The sequence below is a fragment of the Phaenicophaeus curvirostris genome, chromosome 7 (genome assembly GCF_032191515.1).
Source record: "Phaenicophaeus curvirostris isolate KB17595 chromosome 7, BPBGC_Pcur_1.0, whole genome shotgun sequence".
NCBI classification, from domain to species: Eukaryota; Metazoa; Chordata; class Aves; order Cuculiformes; family Cuculidae; genus Phaenicophaeus; species Phaenicophaeus curvirostris.
Genome location: NC_091398.1, coordinates 32,840,850 through 32,860,621, shown reverse-complemented (window position 1 = coordinate 32,860,621; position 19,772 = coordinate 32,840,850). Strand labels below are relative to the sequence as shown.

The 19,772-nt window shown below is 41.9% G+C and overlaps 1 protein-coding gene across 1 annotated transcript; it reads left to right on the top strand.

Annotated features, from left to right (window-relative positions):
* Positions 1 to 291: 291 nt before the first annotated feature.
* INSIG2 (insulin induced gene 2) lies at positions 292 to 15,392 on the top strand. The gene is made up of 6 exons (XM_069861519.1): positions 292 to 367; positions 5,804 to 6,144; positions 9,014 to 9,138; positions 11,289 to 11,455; positions 11,913 to 12,012; positions 12,494 to 15,392. The coding sequence occupies exons 2-6, from the start codon at positions 5,901 to 5,903 to the stop codon at positions 12,533 to 12,535; spliced, it is 678 nt and encodes a 225-aa protein (XP_069717620.1). The 5' UTR covers positions 292 to 367; positions 5,804 to 5,900; the 3' UTR covers positions 12,536 to 15,392.
* The last annotated feature ends 4,380 nt before the right edge of the window (positions 15,393 to 19,772 follow it).

Here is a 19,772-nt window from a genome sequence, read left to right as displayed (position 1 = left end):
GCGTTCAAGGCCAGGCTGGATGGGGCCTTGGGCAGCCTGATCTGGTGGGATGTCCCTGCCCGTGGCAGGGGGTGGAACCGCATGATCTTTAAGGTCCCTTCCAACCCGAACTATTCTACGATTCTATGATCATCGTCCTCTGGAACCCGTTCCAACAGTTCCATAGCCTTCTTCTCTCTCCCCCTCGCAGGGATATAACGCGAGCCTAGGTGGCCAAACCCACCTCAGGTGGAAGCAGCCGCTCCCGAGGCCTCGACGGCCCCTGGCGGAGCCCCCAGAGCCGCCGCGGAGCGGGACCCGCCCTCGGGCGGGCGCTGCCGAGGCTGCGCGGGGCGGTCCCGGCTGCGGGGAAGATGGCGGAGGCCGAGTGAGTGGAGGGGCTGCGGGGTGGGACGAGTGGCTGCGCCTCTGCTGGCGGCGGGGCGGCCGAGGGAGAGGGCGGCGGGGCTCGGTTCGACCTTAGCGCCCCCGCTTCCCCACTTCAGCCCCCAATGCGGCCGGAGCGGAGCGGCCGAGGGGGGGAGGGGGTCGGTCAGAGCCGGGGGATGCTCAGGGCGGTGGGTTTCCCTCAGAGCCGTAGGATGCCCAGGAGTGTGGGATGAGAAACTGGTTAGATGGTCGCGTTCAGAGAGTAGGGGACAATGGGTCAAAGTCCAGATGGAGATCCGGGACAAGTGGTGTCCCTCAGGGGTCTGTACTGGAACCGGGGCTGTTTAATATCTTCGTCAGTGATATTGACAGCGAGATCCAGTGCACCCTCAGCAAGTTTGCAGGTGACACCAAGCTGAGAGGTGCAGTTGCCACATTGGAAGGTCGGGATGTCATCCAGAGGGACCTGGACAGGCTGGAGCAGTGGGGCTGTGAGAACCTCATGAGGTTCAACAGGGCCAAGGGCAACGTCCTACACCTGGGTCGGGGCAATCCCCGATTTCAGTACAGGATGGGGGGTGATGTGATCGAGAGCTGCCCTGCAGAGAAGGACTTGGGGTGCTGGTTGATGAGAAGCTCGACATGAGCCGGCAACATGTGCTCACAGCCCAGAAGGCCAAACGTGTCCTGGGCTGCATCGAAAGAAGCGCGGCCAGCAGGGTGAGGGAGGTGATTCTGCCCCTCTGTTCCTCTCTTGTGAGCCCTCATCTGGAGTGTTGTGTCCAGTTCTGGAATCCTCAATGTAAGAAGGATATGGAGCTATTGCAACGGGTTCAGAGGAGGCTGCAAAGATATCAGAGGGCTGGAGCACCTTCCCTATGAGGACAGGCTGAAAGAGTTGGGCTTGTTCATCCTGGAAAACAAAAGGCTCAAAGAGATCTTATAGCGACCTTCCAGTGCCTGAAGGAGTTACAGGAAAGCTGGAGAGGGACTATTCATAAAAGCTTCTCGTGATAGGACGAGTGGGAACAGATATAAGCTGGAGAGGGACAGATTTAGGCTAGGCATAAGGAAGAATTTCTTCACCATGAGAGTGGTGAGGCACAGGAACAGGTTGCGAAGGGAAGCTGTGGATGCCCCATCAGGTGTTTAAGGCCAGGTTGGGTGGAGCCTTGGGTAACCTGATATAATGGGATGTCCCTGCCCATGGCAATGGGGTTGAAATTAGATGATTTTTAAGGTCCCTTCCAACCCTAATTATTCTATGGTTCCTTCAGACCCATGGGATTCCTGAGACCTTTAAGATGCCCGGAAGGGTGGTGTTTCTCAGACCCATGGGATTCCCAGGCAGGTGGGCTTCTTCAGACCTGTGGGATTGCCAGGCAGGTGGGATTCCTCAGACCAGCAGGATGTTCAGGCCGGTAGGATGCCTTGAGACCCATGGTATTCCCAGCCAGGTAGGATTCCTCAGACCCATGGGGTTCCTCAGACCCACAGGTTGCTCAGGCAGGTAGAATTCCTTCAGACCCACAGAATGCTCAGGCAGGTAGAATTCCTTCAGACCCATGGGATTGCCAGGCAGGTGGGATTCCTCAGACACGTGGGATTCCTTAGACCTGCAGGATACCCAGGCAGGTAGGATTTTTTCAGACACACGGGATGCCTGGGAATGTGGGATTCCTCAGACCTGTGGTAAGGCAGAGTAGACAGGCCAGGAGAGCTGCCCTGCCTTGTGTCCAGAAAAGCAAGGTGGTTTGCTCTTGGCATTGCCTTGTAGAAGGCAGATGGTTCCTTGACATTTGGCCATTTTTTGCCATCTTCTGTGCAGTGTTGCTTAAATAAATCTTCCTTTTCCTGGCCCCTACTACACTGCGTTGTTCCTAATGTGTTAGTATCATGTCAGAAGTTGTGAGTCGCACACATCAGAAGGCTCTTCATGAGCATGAGGAGCAGTGAGGAGCACTTACAGGATGGATCTTCTAATTGGGAGACAGTTAAGTGACTAAGTGTTTTGAAAATGTCTAGGGTGCTAATTTACTTGTTAACTTTTTGCGCAATGCCAGACATCGCGTGGTTGCCTTGTGAACCATATATAATGCACCCTCATGGTATGTTTAAAAAGCTTGGATTGAAGCCTTGTGACACTGAGGAGGGAAAATGCAGCTGAGATATTGTGGCAGCACCAAGCCTGTAGCTTTCAGTGTGGTGTTAGTGTTTGAATATGCATTTGCAAGAGGTGAAGGCTTGGTAGTGTTGGTTCCTGTCTAGGTGCAAAACCTCAATAAATTACAAGGCTTAAAAGGAGACATGGTGTTTCATCTGCCTGTAGGCACACTAGCCTCCCATTCCAGAAGAAGGAGGTGATGTCTTCTTTAGAGATCTTAATTTTCATGGAAGGTGACGATAATAAATAGCTTTGCTGTGCCTGAAAACCCAGGCTGTCCAAGGCAGTGGAAAATCTTTGCATGAGTGTTGGGTACCTCACTCCATTTTTCCATTGCTTTGTGTAACCAGCAGGTCTAGGGAGGTGATTCTGCTCCTCTACTCAGCCTTCTTGAGACCTCACCTGAATTACTGTATTCAGTTCTGGAATCCTAACACAGGAAAGACATAGGTCTGTTGGAGCAAGTCCAGAAGATGCCAGGAAGATGGTCAGAGGGCTGGAGCACCTCCTGCACAAGGACAGGCTGAGATAGTTGGGATTATTCAGCCTGGAGAAGAAAAGGCTCCAGGGAGACTTTACAGCAGCCTTCCAGTAGTTAAAGAGGGCCTACAGGAAAGCTGGGGAGAGGCTCTTTACCAGGGAGTACAGTGATATGACAAGGGGTAATAGTTTTAAGGTGAAAGAGGGGAGAGTTAGATAAGATATTAAGAGGAAATATTTAGTATGAGGGTAGCGAAGAGTTGGAACAGGTTGCCCTGAGAAGTAGTTTTAAATTATGAAACTGATTTATGTCAGAGGAAAATTGGACATTTATTTGAGCATCAGCATTTCTTGGGGTGGGGGAAAAAAAAAAAAGGAAGATCTGATTGGTGTTTACATCAGTATTGCCATGCGGGACGGCTGATGGTTCTTAATTAAGTTGGAAATTATTGCATTTGAAGAATTACAAGAAGCAGAGGCTTGTTAGAAGGAGATATCAAGAGACAGTATAAAATGGGGAAGTAACGGCTGGGGGGGGGTATTATTAATATATTTCATCAAAGGCAGGGACTTGGACTGATCTTGCTTAGTGTTTTAGCTGATGACTTTGGCACACAAAATGGGATGCAGTAATGATGTTGGCTAGTGACCCAAAACTGGGAACTGTTAGCAAGGCCAAAGAGGACTGAGACCTCTTACAGGAAAAATGGAATGATGTTGAGGGTCAGAGTAATTCCTAAAGGCTGAAATTCAGCATGCAAGGTTTGGGGTTGATATCAAGGAACAAGTAGATCAGTAACAGGGAAGAGGAGACTTGAATGTTGTAATGGATCAAAGGATGTGAGCAACTGCTTTATGACAATTAAAAAAGAAACTGTGATCCTTGATGTGCAGCAGAAGAGAGACAAAAGTGAACTTTATTGTACAAGGCTGTGAGAGCCAAACTTTGGATCATATGCGTCAGCTCTGTCATACATTAAAAAAAAGGGAAAATGCAAGCTTCAGGAAGAGCCCAGAGCTATGGGGATGGTGAAGTAAGTGGAGAGTCAAGAGTTTAGCTTGTTTTCCTAGGCAAGCTAAATCTGAGAAGGGACATAAGAGTTTAAAAGCCCCCATTAGTTATGGTGTTCTTGAAGGGTTTGTGGTTGGGACCTACAGTCTCCAATGCCACGTAAAGAAAAGGCTTTCGTGTAAGCTTGGGAATTCCTATGATCATCTGGTGGGCAAAGTCCCCAGATGCAGTGGAGACACTCAGCTGGATTTGTAGATGTATTTGTGACTCCATGCTTTCTTTCCTGGAGTCTAGATCCAAGCTCCACTGCTATGTCATCTGGAGGAGGGAAGAACTGTGTGGAGCACCTCCTTCTTGCTTGAGGGAAGGGTGTTGCAGTGCTTGTGCCAGCGTTCACGCAGACATCTTACTGTTCAGTGTGAGTCAGGAAGCTGACTAAGAAGCCAGACACCGTGGTTGCCCTCTTTTGTCCCCCTCAAGACGTGTTCATGATTACAAATAGCAGGGAGAATCAGCCATGTAGAAGAGATCAAAGAGATCCCGTGTTCTTAGGAGGACTCTGCTTTTCCTTTTGTTTTGCCACTTGGAACTTTTCCTGAGTGATTGAGGACACTACAGCCTGGAATTGCATCTTTTGCAGACTTATCTGTAGTATCTTAACTAGCCTGGATGTATTTAGCATCTGTTTGGCTTTCTATCAGCAAAAGTGAACGCTGTGTCCTCTGCACTGTAGCTGTGTCTTGACAGAGCTTCTTGTGGACCTCCTGAAGCTGAGGTGGAAGGGGGATGGATGTGTTGGTTTGGCTTTCCTTGTGCTCGTGTGGCCATAAGTAAGAGTTAACAAAAGCTGCCACCAGTTGGCAGTTTCAAATTTAAAAACAATGTCAGGGCTTTTTTTCTGAAGTTCCAGGTGGCTAAGCTGTCGATCAAAATTGTTGTTATACACGGATGTGACACTGAATCCGTGTATAACAAGACTCTTGATGGACAGGGTTTTTTAAAAAGAGTGGTTGGGATGGGAACTGTGCCATTCCTGTCGTGACAGTACTTATTCATGTAGGATGCTACCTAGTGCATGGGCAGGTAGCCCATTTCCCTTCCCTCTCAGGTACTTTTGTGCCTGTTATGGCTTGTAATAATGTATGGCAGTTTTCAGCAGAAGGATGTTACTCCAGTAAACATTTTTCTGTATTAAGATTACTTCCCTGGTTTGTTGAGCAGTTTGCTCCTATCTGGGGTTACAAAAATGGATGTACTGTGGGATCACTGAAATTCTGACTCCATCCTGGAAAATACTGCTCAGAATTCAATTTCCAGTTGAGAAATGCTTTCTGGCATCTCTTCAGGAAGAGAGATCTGTCCACCTGTGCAGCTGACTTGAAACTAAGGGCTGTGTTTACTTGGCTCTGAATTACATAATCTTCAGTTGCTGCTTAAAGGAGGGGAGAAAAAACAATTTGTTGTTACTGCAGAGCAAGCCTTCTTCCACCTAGTATCAGTTTCGTTTCTCTGTGGTTTCACATTCCAAGCTGCCCTGTCCTATGTTTCCTCCTCCTCCTCTCTCTCCTCATAGACAAAGCTATTTGTAAAACCTGTTTTATTTGTAAGGTATTTTTGCAGCTGTGGTTGGTTCTGCGCTCAAAGTAGCTAATTTCCACCTCAGGAAATTCAGAAAACTATAATAGCCATATTTTTTAATGCAATTTCCAATTTATTTAAGAGAAATCTAGTTACTGTTTCTTCCATCTGCATTTTTTACCCATTTTATTCTTTTTCAGGGTTGGGGTATCTCCTAATTGAAGAGAGTCAAAATATTGACTGCAAGTGAACCCTCCACAGTCAGCCTGCTGGATGTCTCTGAGAACATAAGAAGTCATGGCAGAAAATGATGCAACACCAGCCTTACCAAAAAAGTGTGGTCCATATATTTCATCTGTAACCAGTCATGGCATGAATTTGGTAATTCGTGGTGTAGTGCTGTTTTTTATTGGCGTATTTCTTGCATTAGTGTTAAACTTGCTTCAGATCCAGAGAAACGTTACTCTCTTTCCCCCTGATGTGATCACAAGCATCTTCTCCTCAGCTTGGTGGGTACCACCTTGCTGTGGCACAGCGTCAGGTAAGTTCAGTTGTGTACATGTGCCTGGCATGGAGATGAAAGAATGGATAGGAAGTTATATGGACTATATGAAGTGTGCTGGAGACAGAAATTGCTCTTCCAGCATCACTGCCCTTTCTGAGCTATTATTATCCTTCTCATCTTCCCATATATACACAAATATGCAAGCATGTGTCCAGAAATTGTTGTTCTGTTAACTTGTACTGTAATATTGTCAGCAGAACATAACCTTTGCTTTTTCTGCTAGGTTAGACTACAAGTTTAACAGACTTTACAAGGTGGTGCTACTTTTAACCTTGAGGATGGATTACAGGCAGCCCTTGACAGTACCGTGGAAGTATCAGATGGTGCCACATACAGGGCCTTGTTTTGAGTGCGGCAAACCACCCTGAGTAATGCTCCCTTTTGTGGTCCAGCTTTCCATTTCTTCCTCATTCCAGTTTGAGGTATTGCTTTAGCTCTGCACCTGGAAGACGTGACTGTTTCTCAGGGAGTTGAGGCCCAGCATGCGATTTCCAATTGTAGAGGCATGTAGCAGAACAGAGCACCTTGGTTAGAATTGTGTGTCGAGTCGGATGATATGAACATGGTCCATTTCTCCTCTGACCACTCAGGGAGTTGAGGCTTTTGCGTGTTTAGGTAGTTTAAGCTAGGTAGTAAGAATTATCCCTTTTTCCTCTTCTTTGATTTTCAATTATCAAGACACACTCAATATTACTAGCCTGATTAAATTTAGCTTTCTTCTTGGCTCTGAAGATCACTGATCCTGTGGTTCAGTTTTACACTTTACTAAGGGAATATTCTTAGCAGCGAGTACTGGAGGATTCTGCCTTAGCGAACCTTTACTGTAAAGGCAGTATCTTCCTAGAGGACAGTTTTAGTAAGATTGAGAAGCTGACAATTCTGTGTATTAATATGAATCAAAAAGCTAGCTTTTGAGTTGTCATCACTGTTGATGCTAATGATAATATTTAAGTCCAATTTTTCCTAGTCATCTTATTGCTTTCTTTTTGATACCGTGTTGAAATACTACACCCCAGATGTCAAAGAGGAGCTTGATTTGAGAGGAAATCTTCTCTGGGCCTGTCAGTTTTCTTCTCCTGTGGAAATGCTTTTGGTGTATTATGGTGGCAGTTACATACCTACTTTTTCTGCTAGTTGTCGTAGTCCTGTTTCTGTTATCTGGCTGAGATTGTGGATTAGTTGACTGGATTTTATCCTGCATTTGCTGTGTTTTTCTTTTATGTTTTAAATTGATTGTCTTAACAAACATCTGGTAAGGTTTTGATCTTTTATATGTGGGGGTTGAAATGACAGAATCTCAACTTGCAGCAGCAATGTGTAAAGTTTGCAATGTCACTGCGACATTTGCACTGTCAGCTTTTTGCATTGGGATGCACCTTATGCTCTCATGGGTCATCTGAGAACACTCTTTGAGGTTGCGTTCAGGGAAGTTGTGAAGGCATACGACTTGCTGCCATTGCCGAAGGAACTTTTGAGCCTTTCTGGTTCTGATGACTTGGCAGTTTTGATGGAAAGACTGGATATGGCTTGTAAAGTGTAGTTAGCCACCTGCTAGGTATTTGCACTGCTTGATTTTAAGCCAACTGATTTAAAGATGCTGCTGCCTTAATTGGTTTTTCCAAGTAGGAGACACTCCTGTTGACGTGTTCGAGTTCTCTACTTTTTATTATCAGTCTTTTCATCTCCAATTTCTTTCCTAATCCTCTCTGCTAGTGTGCATACTGGGAACCTCTGTGCTAAATGCTGATAATTCACCCATTATCTTACTATTCATACTTGCATGGCCTTCCTGGAATTGATGTGAACAATCTCTGCAGTATGGTTTATTATTACGAACAGAGTAAAGGTATTTTGCATGTTTATAATCACTGGTGATCGAGGCTGCTTTCAGAGAGTCCTTTCATCCATCACCATTATTAGTCATCAGTTTGGCCCAATGCCTTTGGCAAGAAAATTGTTCAGTGAGGTTTTTTTTCCTCTTGCATCTTTACTAGATTTATTTTCCCGAATCCTGGAGATCAGTTTCCTCTCTGGCATAATAAAGGGCATTTTCTTTAACATACCTCCAACAGCATGCCAGACGCATGCACCAGAGTCTGTACCGATGACTCACGCTCTGCCCCCTCCTGCAGAACCAGTTTAACATTAATCACCAGCATTATTCTTCAGCTGTTTTGGTAACTGTCTTTTTAGTTGCAGTTGCAGTAGAGAACACATTTATGAAGAGATGTTCAAAGAGCATAGCAATTCCCTGTGTTTGAAAGTCGTGTTTGCTTTCTGTATTCAACAGCTACTGTAGGCTCTTGGCTTTTCTCTTCTGCATGAGCGTTTATAGTAGCATTGAAGAAGAGATAGACATTATCCAAACAAAAGCTGCTTGTAACAACAACAAAAGAAGATGCAAAATATTGATGTTACAAACCACACTTAGCCGATACTGTGGTTGCTTGTTTTGCAGTTATTTAAACATGTATGTTTGATACGTAGGATTTTCAGATGTGCCAGCCTGCAAGTGATTGCTGCTCTTTTTGAACTACAGTGTGAGACTGCACATTTTGGTAGGGTTCAGAGCTCTTTCATCCTCTGCCCCTAGTTCTCTGTTTTGCTACTTCTGCCAGGTCCCTGCTGCAGTGGTTGAAGATGCTGGTGAAGTTCTACAGGGCTTTTGTAAAATAATGGAATTGTTTGAAATTCCTCTTCTTTTCAATGTATGTTTTGTACTGTTTATCCTTAAAAGATTTGTTTTGGTAGTCACAATAATTGTCAAAGTCTAGATAGTCTTCAGTTCAGTTAAATGTTGCCGGAGCTTTAACTTTTGGGCCTTTTTTCTTTCCTGTCTCCACAGCTGTGATAGGATTATTGTACCCATGCATGGACAGACATCTGGGAGAGCCACATAAATTTAAGAGAGAATGGTCCAGTGTAATGCGATGTGTAGCTGTCTTTGTGGGAATAAATCATGCCAGCGCTGTATCCTATATGCTAATGAAATGGGTGATAACAAATGGTTTTCCACTAAAACAAAGCTCACATAGTCAGTCATTGTGAATTGCTGTTAAAGATAGAATGTGCAAAATTTTTGCAAGGGAAATGCAGAATATGTATTGAACTGTTGTAGCAGCATTTTGAAAAATCATCTTATTAGAAATGTCTCAATATTGGGCTTTATCTTACTTATAGTCTTTTATTTTCTTTGAATATTTAAAGTAAGCACGGGGGAGTATTTATGTGGTAGGTATTACAGAAAAGTGCTGTAAGGCATTCCAAGGGTTGATGTGCTTTTAACACTGTAATAGGAGGTTGCCTGGTCTTGAGGTCATCAGTGAAGCTCATGCACTTTGAAAAGAATGGGAGTAACTCAGGACCAGGACTACACAAAGCAAGTTAGCCTGGCTACCCCATTCTGCAAATGATGCTTTCATTCTGAGTGAGTAGTTATCACCCCTGTGGTCATTCAATAAGAACAGTTAGAAGGCAGTCAGCATGTTGCAGTACGTCATACTCTTCTGTGTAGGTGTTGAGATACATCCTTGCACAATTGAGCTAAAGATTGGTGTCCCTTCCACCTGAAGCAGTTGGGCACGTGCTGACTGATGGACTGGCACGTCTTAACTGGGAGCACTGTGAGGCTTAGTGGGTTTGTGTAATGACATCTAGTGCCTCCTCTGTCAGTTAAAAACAGGTTCTGTGAAAATTGGGTTCTTGTATGCTAATTATAAAGTTAATTGATCATCTCTGGAACTCTGATCTCCTTCAGTGTCAACTCCTACATGGTTTGTGGAAACTGTGCTAAATTCTGGTTGTGCTATTGAATCTCCTCCAGGAAAAAAAAAGGCAGGTTCTTTAGGAAAAGAGGGAAGGACTGAGAGCTGACTGAATTCTTGCTGAGGTGGCTTGGCCTTTGGATGGGTTTTGATGTTTTTGATTTTGTTCCCACCAGCCAACCTGAACAGGATGAACTGGAGCTGCCAAAGTTCAGAGTCCTTCCCACTGCCCCTCACAAACCTTGCTTATCTTGTCAAAGATGCATAAATCTGGTCCTGGGGTTCTCACCAATCTGGACTGTATCTGTTGTGTATGCACACGCAGCTTCTTTGCTTTTAAGAAATTCAGAAGTGAGGGCTTCTCTCTGCATGGGTCAGATTATTTACAGCAAACCTTCTTGCAGATATCCAACAGCTGTTACATGTATTTTAGGACATCATTAATGTACTGTCAGTGTTTCCCCCTTGACAGCTCTCTAGACCGCTTTCTTTTCAGCGTTTTACCAATCCGCATGTTACCATATTTGGTGTGATTTTTTGGTAGTGCTTGACATATTTTTGTGATGCTATTGATTTTTATCCTATAATTATTTATTTTAGTTAGTTGAATTTCTCAAGGTCTGTTTCCAAGCCTTTGAGAAAATGAAGCAGTGTTTTTATATTGTCATCTCATAAATTAGCTTTCAGGCTTATGAAACACGGCAGCCTTATTTTTAGTAATCTGTTTTGGACAGGAGTAGTGAGGATGAGTTAGTATTTCCAAAATATTTTGAAGAATGTGAAACCCTACAAAGATATTCTGCAATGACTTCATGCTTTCATCACAGAGTTGACAAAACTGATTTTCGATGTTGATTTATGTGAATACTTTAACAGTAAATAGTGTTTACATTTTGTTTTGTAGAGAACATTAACATTTTTAATGTTTAGCTGAATTTAAACTAGCACGTAAATTAAACAAGATTACATTAAGTAAGAGTGACAAATACCATTTTTTCACTAAATCCTTGTCATTTAGAGTCTAATGCTAGATTTAAGATTTCATGCTTAGTGTAATAAAGGACTGTGTAAGAATCTGTACTCTAAACAGTAGCTCGTCTGTATAAAACGCTTGTGTTATGTAGTAGATGTATAATCTCTTTGCTCTTGTACAGTGTGAAGACCCAAAAAATGTGAAGATGTGTTGTAAGTTTTTAGTTTCCTCATAGACTGGCAACACTTGGAAGGCTGATTTCCTGATAGCTCTGTTTTATGGTATTTTTTTCTGTTGCACCAAAATGTGATAAATAGAATGAAGAAAATGGCTTTGCACTTGTACATGATATTTCTGAAATTATCCTTAATGATCAACACCAGAAAGTGGATTTTGCCAACAATATCCAGTTGTCTCTCACATTAGCAGCCCTGTCCATTGGACTGTGGTGGACATTTGATAGGTCACGAAGTGGCTTTGGTCTTGGAGTAGGAATTGCTTTCCTGGCCACATTGGTGTCACAACTTCTGGTCTACAATGGAGTTTATCAGTAAGTATTCAGTCCTTTAGGGTTAAATGATGGTTTCCTGAAGCTACAACATAAAATCTGAATAACTGGAAGGGTAGAATTTGGCATGGTTTCCCAATCTGCCAGCACTTAATTTTGAGTGAAGAATAAATTGGACTGTTCATGAAAGCTTTTATGCTTTTGTAAGTGAGACTTCTAGGTGGAAGTTGTTTATTTCAGTAAAATTGCTACCTTACAAACAATGTGATGTACTTTCTTCTTAGTTGAACAAATGGAATATAATCAGTAAGAAGCCTCCTTTGTTGTTTGCTGCAATATAAATTTATATTTTTTTTTTTACACATATGTATTTATAATTAGATTTTATATAATTATATAATTTGTGTCTTAATAGTTAAAGTTGCGGATTTGTCTCGTGTGATGGGAGGATTCCTTGTATTGCATAATGTTGAGCTAAAGAATGCATGTTTTTTTCTAGATACACATCTCCAGATTTCCTTTACGTTCGTTCCTGGTTGCCATGTATATTTTTTGCTGGTGGAATAACTATGGGCAATATTGGCAGGCAGCTAGCAATGGTAAGTTTGGAGAAGGGGGCAGTTGCCTTCTAGTAAAAGTTTTAATCTATGTGTCATTCCTTCCTTCGTGTATACCTACCAGTTACTTCACTTGTGGATGAGATGTAAGATAGAAATCAATAATTTTGGGGTTTTGATCTGGATAGTGAGTACTGTTACTCAGAGCACAGCCCATGAGTTTGCTGGTTTGCACTGTACACTCTCTGTTATATGCTTTCAGTCCTTTCAGGACCAGGAGCTAAATAAAACCTCCTGTGTTTGGGGAGAAGTCAGGCCATGCCCTAGGCCTGAACTGCTCTCTGTGGCTCAAGGAGGCATAAATTGTAGCCAACAGTCTGTGTGTAAAACTTAGGGAGACCAAACTTACCTGGGTGAAATGTAAGCTAAGCTATTTTATCGCACATTTTGAAGCAGTCTTTTTCATTAGTTATGTGATATTAGTTATGTGATATTATTAATTTTTTCAACTTCTGTTTTACAGTATGAATGCAAAGTCATTGCAGAGAAGTCTCACGAGGACTGAGGAGAAAGAATATGCACCTTTTTAACAGGAACATATCTGACAAATGACTGTCGGAGGAGCATAAGGATCACTTGACTATGAAATTGCCAAAATGCAATTTTTTTCCCTTGAGTGGTGTACTTTACTGCAATCTGTGATTGCTGCTTCTATAGAAAACTTGGTGTCTGATTTTGATTACTGTGAAGCTACAATAGTATGCAATACATTTGACGATATTGGTTCAATTATAGGATTCTTTTTTCTAGATCTACACTCAGTTTACCCTAAGTTCTTGTCTGTCCATAATGTTACCGTGCCAAACTGAACCTTTGCACTATGTTTCCGTAGCTGAAACTTCTGCTTCACTTTCAAGATAAAGTTTGGGGGAATTTGTTCTTAATAGCTCCATAAAAAGACAAGGGATTCAAATGCAAGAATACAAATCTTTTCTTTCCATGGTGACAGCCTGTAATATCTTTATGAATATCTTTATGGATTACAAGTGAGCTTTGATGCAATAAGTAACTGATTTCTGCCTTTTAACACACTGTGTCGTTCTTGCATCGCAGATGAGGAAACAGTAGAGATTGTCTGGGTGATTGTTGTAGCATTTCATTTGTCTGTGGTACATACCCAGTATTACAGCACATGGAAATCAAAAGTCAGGCTGGAAATTATTTGCTATTTTTAACCCTGATACATATTTGTATATGAATTGTGTGGACAGATTCTATAACTGCTCATTGTGTTGAGTAACGGGGTACAATCAGGTCATTCTTGTTCAGTCCCGTAAGCTGACGTGTTGATCCCTTATGAAAAAAATAATCTTCAGGAGCTTTTATTCCGAAACTTAATTCTGCAGAGCTTAATCAGCCACTGCCATATAGTGTCATAAACTCCTCCACTACCAATGTTACTCTTGACAGTTCTTGTCTGCTGCCTGCTCTGTTTGCAGGAGTTGGCAGAAGGAGACAAGGCTGTAATTTAGGTATTGATGTAGCCTTTACTGCTGTGACTATGGTCTAGGCAACAATGCATTTGTTCTCGTAGCAATTTTCTGAGGTGGAGAAATACTGTTACCCCTATTTAACCGGTGCCTATGCACAGAAAGTCTGGTAGGACTGAGAGCTGAAATAGGTTGTGTGGTCATCGGTTCCCTTCTTAAGAAGAAGAATTTTAGTGTCACCCGTATTTGGGAACTTATGTGGAGTTTCCTCTTGGCTATGCAGCTCCCTTTTCAGACCATGACATAAAAGAACTTGTGCAAGAAGGCAGAAAACAGACTTCAAGAGGACACTGCTAACTTGTGCCAGCAATGAATTTGGCATGGGCAGTCTCTGTTTAGTTTTCCTCCTTCTGTCTCTGTGTTGATGATATTTTAATGTATTCGTTTTCCTTTTTTTTTGTGTTTAAGTACTATATTTTAAATCTTCCATGAAAGGTTTATAAGACATGTTACAGTCACATAGGGAGGCTGGAGTTGGTCCAAAGAACAAACAGGTGTTTAGACAGGTTTTTAGTTATAAACATATGTATGCATTGTAACAAAGCTTGAAACAGGCAACTCTCTTTCAGTCTTATATGCTTATCTCTAAGCCTGAAAAGTATGCAATGGAGTTCTGAAAGTGTTGTAATGAAAGAGGTGGTAACAAAAGGAAAATTTCTTGAATGGAAAAGTGTAAAAATAATAAACAAGGAAATGGTGTATAGAGAGCTTGGTTCTACAGCTCCAGAAAGTTTCATCAGCAGATCATGGTTCCATGACAATTCAACACCTAAAGCACACTTCCAATGCGTAATGTTTCAGGAAGGCACTTACAAATGCACTTTGGTTTAAGCAGAGGTAGGACATGTTTAAGTAGTTCCCTGACTAGAGATTTTATTTTAATAAAACCATATGGTGATAAGAAACATGATATTCATATATCCAAGAAATTGTTAGGACATGAACTAAAGGAGGATTTCTTTAGGCGGGCTCTGACATTCCACTGAAGAAGCTGTTGGCTCCCTTTCTATACAGTATTTGGCCTCATCCACCTTCTTTACTTAAACCAGCGTCTTCAGTTTGATGGGCAGCGTGATCAGTCCCTCTTGAATTATCAGGGCATGAATGGCATAAAGATTCACGTGTTTCTTATCCTAACTGTAGGGAATAACATGGTACCTCAGTAGCCAGTGTGCTGACTTGATAAACCATTTATTTTCATCATGACTAGTAAGTGTATACAACTAGAAATGAGTAGTTACTATTCAGTTGGTGGTAGATCTGCTTTTAGCTGCCAGTCTATGTATTTACACAGAAGAAGCCTTGTGTATGTTAAAATGTGCAGTATGTGAGAAGCGGTTACTGTGCATCTGTGGCACCCACTTTACAACACTTTGCACTCGGATCCATCTAAACCTGATAAGACTGTGCTGTCCAGTATCTTCTTTTAAATTTCATTTTGGAAATTTTGAGCATGTTGTGCAAAGGCAGCAATCATCCAAAATAAATTTGGGTGGAGTTCTTTATTATATGTGTTTTATTATTTTTATTCTTATTTGACTGAAGCTGATACAAGATAAGGTGTCCTATTTTTTCAAACTGCATTGTAATTTTATGGCTGATGTGTTCATACCCTGAAAAAAGTTCACGATGAGAATGCTGACATGGCCTTAACCGCGGTGGGGTGAACATTCTGCTACTGTATAGCCTGTAATTATAACATTAGACTGTCTTAAAAATGTTGTTCAATAGAGAATGAATAAGGTATATTTTAGATACAACTTTATAAGCACTATAACCTCTTCACTAATTAAGCATTGTAAGGTCTCTGCTGTTTAAACTGGCAAATTGCTGTTAAAAGCAAAATGTGCATTAAATACAATTACAACCTTGTTTAATAGGTTTCTTCTTTCTTTAAGAAGTGATACTGATCTTTAAAATACACTGAGTTGCCTTCTATCAGCAATCTCTTAATAATTTCCACATTGAGTTAGCGTATTTGTTGCATGAAACACCCATCTAGAAATACTAAAAAAGAAGCAGGCAATATCGAATCAGCAGTGATTCTGTTGTAATTAGCATGCTGAGCAGCCTTTGAAAATTTGCCCTTTTGAATCTGCAGTGGGACTATTTGAGCTGGGGGGAAATAAGCCGGATAACTTGAGTTGCAATATAGAAAATAGGGGTTTAGATATAAATAGCCTCTATGAATATGAAAATAACACAAATGGCAGGGAATCCCATATGGCAGGGATTCTTAACATATTGTATTTATTAATGTTCCATCTTGGATATGAACTGACTGTTATTCTGGCATTCACAGACTGTCCATTCGCAGTGCCCATCACTCAAACAAGATGTAACAAATAGAAGTTTAGAAATGGGTAATGAAAAAGCCTCCAGGCAGAGGTGAAGAAAGGGTGGGGAGGGAGGTTCCTCAGTATTTGAGATGCAGTGCCCACAGCAGGATAGCAACACAAGTGAAAGTTGGAAAGAGCATGGGGGCAAATGGAAGAGACTGATGCTTGGTGTTGGATTGGGCAACCTGTGACCTGAAAATCCTAACTCTGCTGTCAGAAGTCAGTCCTGGGCATGCCAGGTGTCTGATCAGGCATACCACAGCCAAAGGTAGGAATATACATAATTTTTCCTGCCCATAGCACTAAGCTCAGTCAAAAGCACACAGGCAAATCTGCTTTGCTGGAGAGTTTACCTCTCACTTTCATCTGTAGCCTCTCCATGAGAGCATTGCCTTGGGAAATGGAAAGAAAATTCACATCCTTCCTACCCAAGTTCAGCCTAAGCATGTCAAATGGATAGTTGCCTGTGTTGGAGAGAACATTCCAACCACGGGGCTGCCAGGCTCTCATGAAACGCATCTTGTGCCTCCCTTTATTAGGTAGGCAGCTAGAAGGAGAGTAAACAAAGAAACTTTTCCTCTGTAGCTTCTGTACTTATGCCATCTGGCTAGGAACTGCCACAAGGACCTGTGGGTATACACCAGCCTTCCCTTTTTATGTCTCCCAGCATGTAAGGAGCATGTAATTTTACCAGCTGCATCACGCTAGATGTTTGCATATGCTTTTTACATTTTTTACATTTTGGAGCAGCGTTACCAAATAATTCCTAATGGTAATGGATAAATATAACCCATGGAAGTGATGTTAAATATCCACTAGAATGCTTTTAGAAGTACATGCACAGCTGAGCAGAGGGAACACGCGCCTTGCTGTGGGAATAGCTATCTAATGCTGTTAGTTTTGATGCCAGTACTAAATGCAAAGCATGAGTAATTTTGCAGCTTAATGTTCAGTGCTAAAGAGTAAATGAAAGGTCAGTCCAACATGTTAACTGTCATGGAATAGTAAACACTACTTTAATTGCTTCATGCAGCCAGCTTGGATTTTTAGTGTGTCTGTTGTCATGTTTTGAGCAGCATGGTCCAGAGCCTTGTCCTGATTACCTCCTCCGGTCAAATGACAAAGCCTCAAATTAAAGGATAAACTTTATGCCTGGGCTTTTCAGGCAGCGTACTGGGGATTTGTGCTTTGAATGCTTAAAAGCCGTGCTGGAGAAGAGGTAGGGGTTGTTTCTTGATTTGATTGGTGCCAAAATCCAGGTTGAAAACTAGTCTTGCATTTTCTTGAAGTTTTCCTTTCTTGCTCTTTGTTTCTGAAGTGCAGAAGTTCAGCAGCTCTTGTTACACTTTCACACTTACTTTTGTTTTAGCCTGGAGATAGGAAACTACAAATACAGATAAGAGATTATGTAAAGGGAAGGGGCTGCTAAGTTTCCTCTGGCTGAGGGATTCGGTGCTTTATGGTGTCCAATGTGCCGTGTGCATCACTGTCATACGTCCTCAGATCAAAGTTGATAGGATTGACCTTCTATACTGGCAGCATTTGCCTTGACTTTCGTGATTAAAAACCTCTGTGCAAGGAGTGACCTGTTGTGCAGGGGTGTGCCTACGTGTTACAGAGTATTTGCAATGGTGAAGTCCACAGGTATAGCCATAAGCTCTACTTTTTATGAGTTTGTTGGTAGAAATCCTGAAATTATGCCTTTTAAGCAAATATGGTAGAATATTTGTTGAGAAAATATCTGTATTTATAAATATGTTGCTTTCTGAATTCACAACCTGATTCTGCTGTTTCTCTTTTCTGATTTGTTCAATGTATGCCTTGTGTTAACTGATATAAACCTACATTTCAGATACCTAAGACTTTTTTGCAATCAAACCTCAAAGCAAAATTTGTTTCATGCAATTATTCAGGGAAAAACATGTGAACTAAAAAAAAATCTGGGAGGAATTCGGTTGCAACTTAATTTACTGGGTAGAAATTATGCAAGGAGAAGCTTTAATATTTTGCATAATGTTGCAAGAAAGCAAAGCGCAATAAGTGAACTTTCTGATTTCATCCCGGGCTTCAAAACAAAGACGGGAAAGGAAGCCTTACAGATGCAATACATTTGTATTGACTTGTTCTGATCTTCAGCTGTTTTCCAAAGGCGACGCTTTATCAACTATGATCAACAAAGCTTGTTTTGGCTTGTCTGTTTTCCACTGACCCAGCTTTGCCAGTTGTTTCCTCAGTGACTGTGGATGCTGGGGTGAGCCTGGCCGTGCCACCGGAGAATTTCCAGAGAAGTGGCTTTGGCAACTTATAGCTGAGGTTGACACAGTCCTTTTGAACTTTGTGAGAAACCAGTGATCTGGCTCTGGGTGCTTTGGGTGGTAATAGGTAAAGGTGAGGGATGTGGTATTCAGGTGGGGTGAAAGTCCCAGTAAGGACATGACGTACCTATATCAATTATGGGTTCTAATGAAAAGTGAAGTTGCCCTGCTCTACAGACCATCGTTTCTGGTTTCAAGTGGTGAGACCTGCCATCAGTGTGCCAAAGAGGGAAGAAAATGCTTTTTTCCCCCTTCTTACTCTTCCTTTGCACAAATACATAGGAGCCTGAGCTAAGGACAGTTAATCCTGTTCTTGGAACCAGGACTATTTATAGGCTGGGTTACCACTGAAAGACTCCACTGTTTTCTTTTTAAAAACAAATGCTTTTTCTGCACTGCGTGTCAAGTGCAATCATTGCTGAATGAACTGACATGCAAAGCCAAGTTCTCAGCTGAACTGGCGTAGCTCCATCAATTTCAGTGGATATGCAGCAGTTCATGCTGGTTGGGAATTTGGCCCACTGTGTTTGAAAAGGATGAAATTATTTAGACCTCACTTCTTTTCTAAACTGATACAGGTCAAAAAAAAATCCTACAATGTGCAACAAGTGAGAGCAGTTCTCTGCAGAATCTGCCTTTCCCTCTGCTCTTTCACCATGGATGAAAACTGTCATAATTTTCTGTGATTTACAATGTGTGCTTTTTGTATGGAATACCAGTTCTTCAGGAAGATTGACTTAAGAGAATCAGATCTGGCAGATCAGATTAATAATGATGCAAATAAAAAATGTTGGCTGCTGATGAGCTTGTTGTCATCAATGCTTGCCACGGTCTTGCATTTTTTTTTTGTCCAGTGTTTTGCTTGTAGGAAATTCAGCTGAGGGTTTGTGTTGGACCTGTGCCTGTTCTGATTAAACTGGAAAGAGAGAAATAATACTGCTTTGTGTGGATTCAGACTCCTCTTACCAAACAGTTTCCTCAAATCAGTGTAACAAGCAAAAACGCAGCTGGGGTAGTGGCTTGAAGAAGACAAATTGAAAGATCCTGAAGACTGATGTTTCAAGGACATGAATTAATGTAGTGATGTATCCACTGTGGTGATAAGTGATATAAGAAACGAGGGACTGGTAGCATTATGTAGGTAATAAATGTAGAAATGCAGTGTTAAGAATAGTGAAGCTGGTAGAAAGTGAGAACCCATTCATGGAAATATTTTTTTTCAGCTTTGTTCTGCAGACTTTGGTCATTACACTGGTCCAGGAGGTGAAATCTGAGACAATTAAGAGCGGTGAGATGAAGGATCATATGAAAAGCTGGATAGATACAAAAGGCAACTCAGTTTAGATGTCAGGTCAAAATGCCCAGCATGTGGACAAACACTAATGGTATCTGTACAGTGCACACAAACCGTTATTTGATAATTTTTTTTAAATGTAAATTTATAAAGGAGAATGAGCTTTAAGTACAAGCAGACAGACAGAAATATTATGAGTTGCATTTACATTTAAACCTTAACCTCCAAGGGAGTACACTTAAGGCAAGAAGAAGAGTTTAGTTTTCACACCCACATGCACCACTTTGAGGTGATTTTTTTGAGC

Excerpts from the sequence above, each read along its gene's own strand:
- INSIG2 (XM_069861519.1), top strand. The coding sequence starts at position 5,901 with ATGGCAGAAAATGATGCAACACCAGCCTTACCAAAAAAGTGTGGTCCA. Across the intron at positions 11,456-11,912 it reads GTCTACAATGGAGTTTATCA|ATACACATCTCCAGATTTCC; the intron begins GTAAGTATTCAG and ends GTTTTTTTCTAG. Across the intron at positions 12,013-12,493 it reads TTGGCAGGCAGCTAGCAATG|TATGAATGCAAAGTCATTGC; the intron begins GTAAGTTTGGAG and ends TCTGTTTTACAG.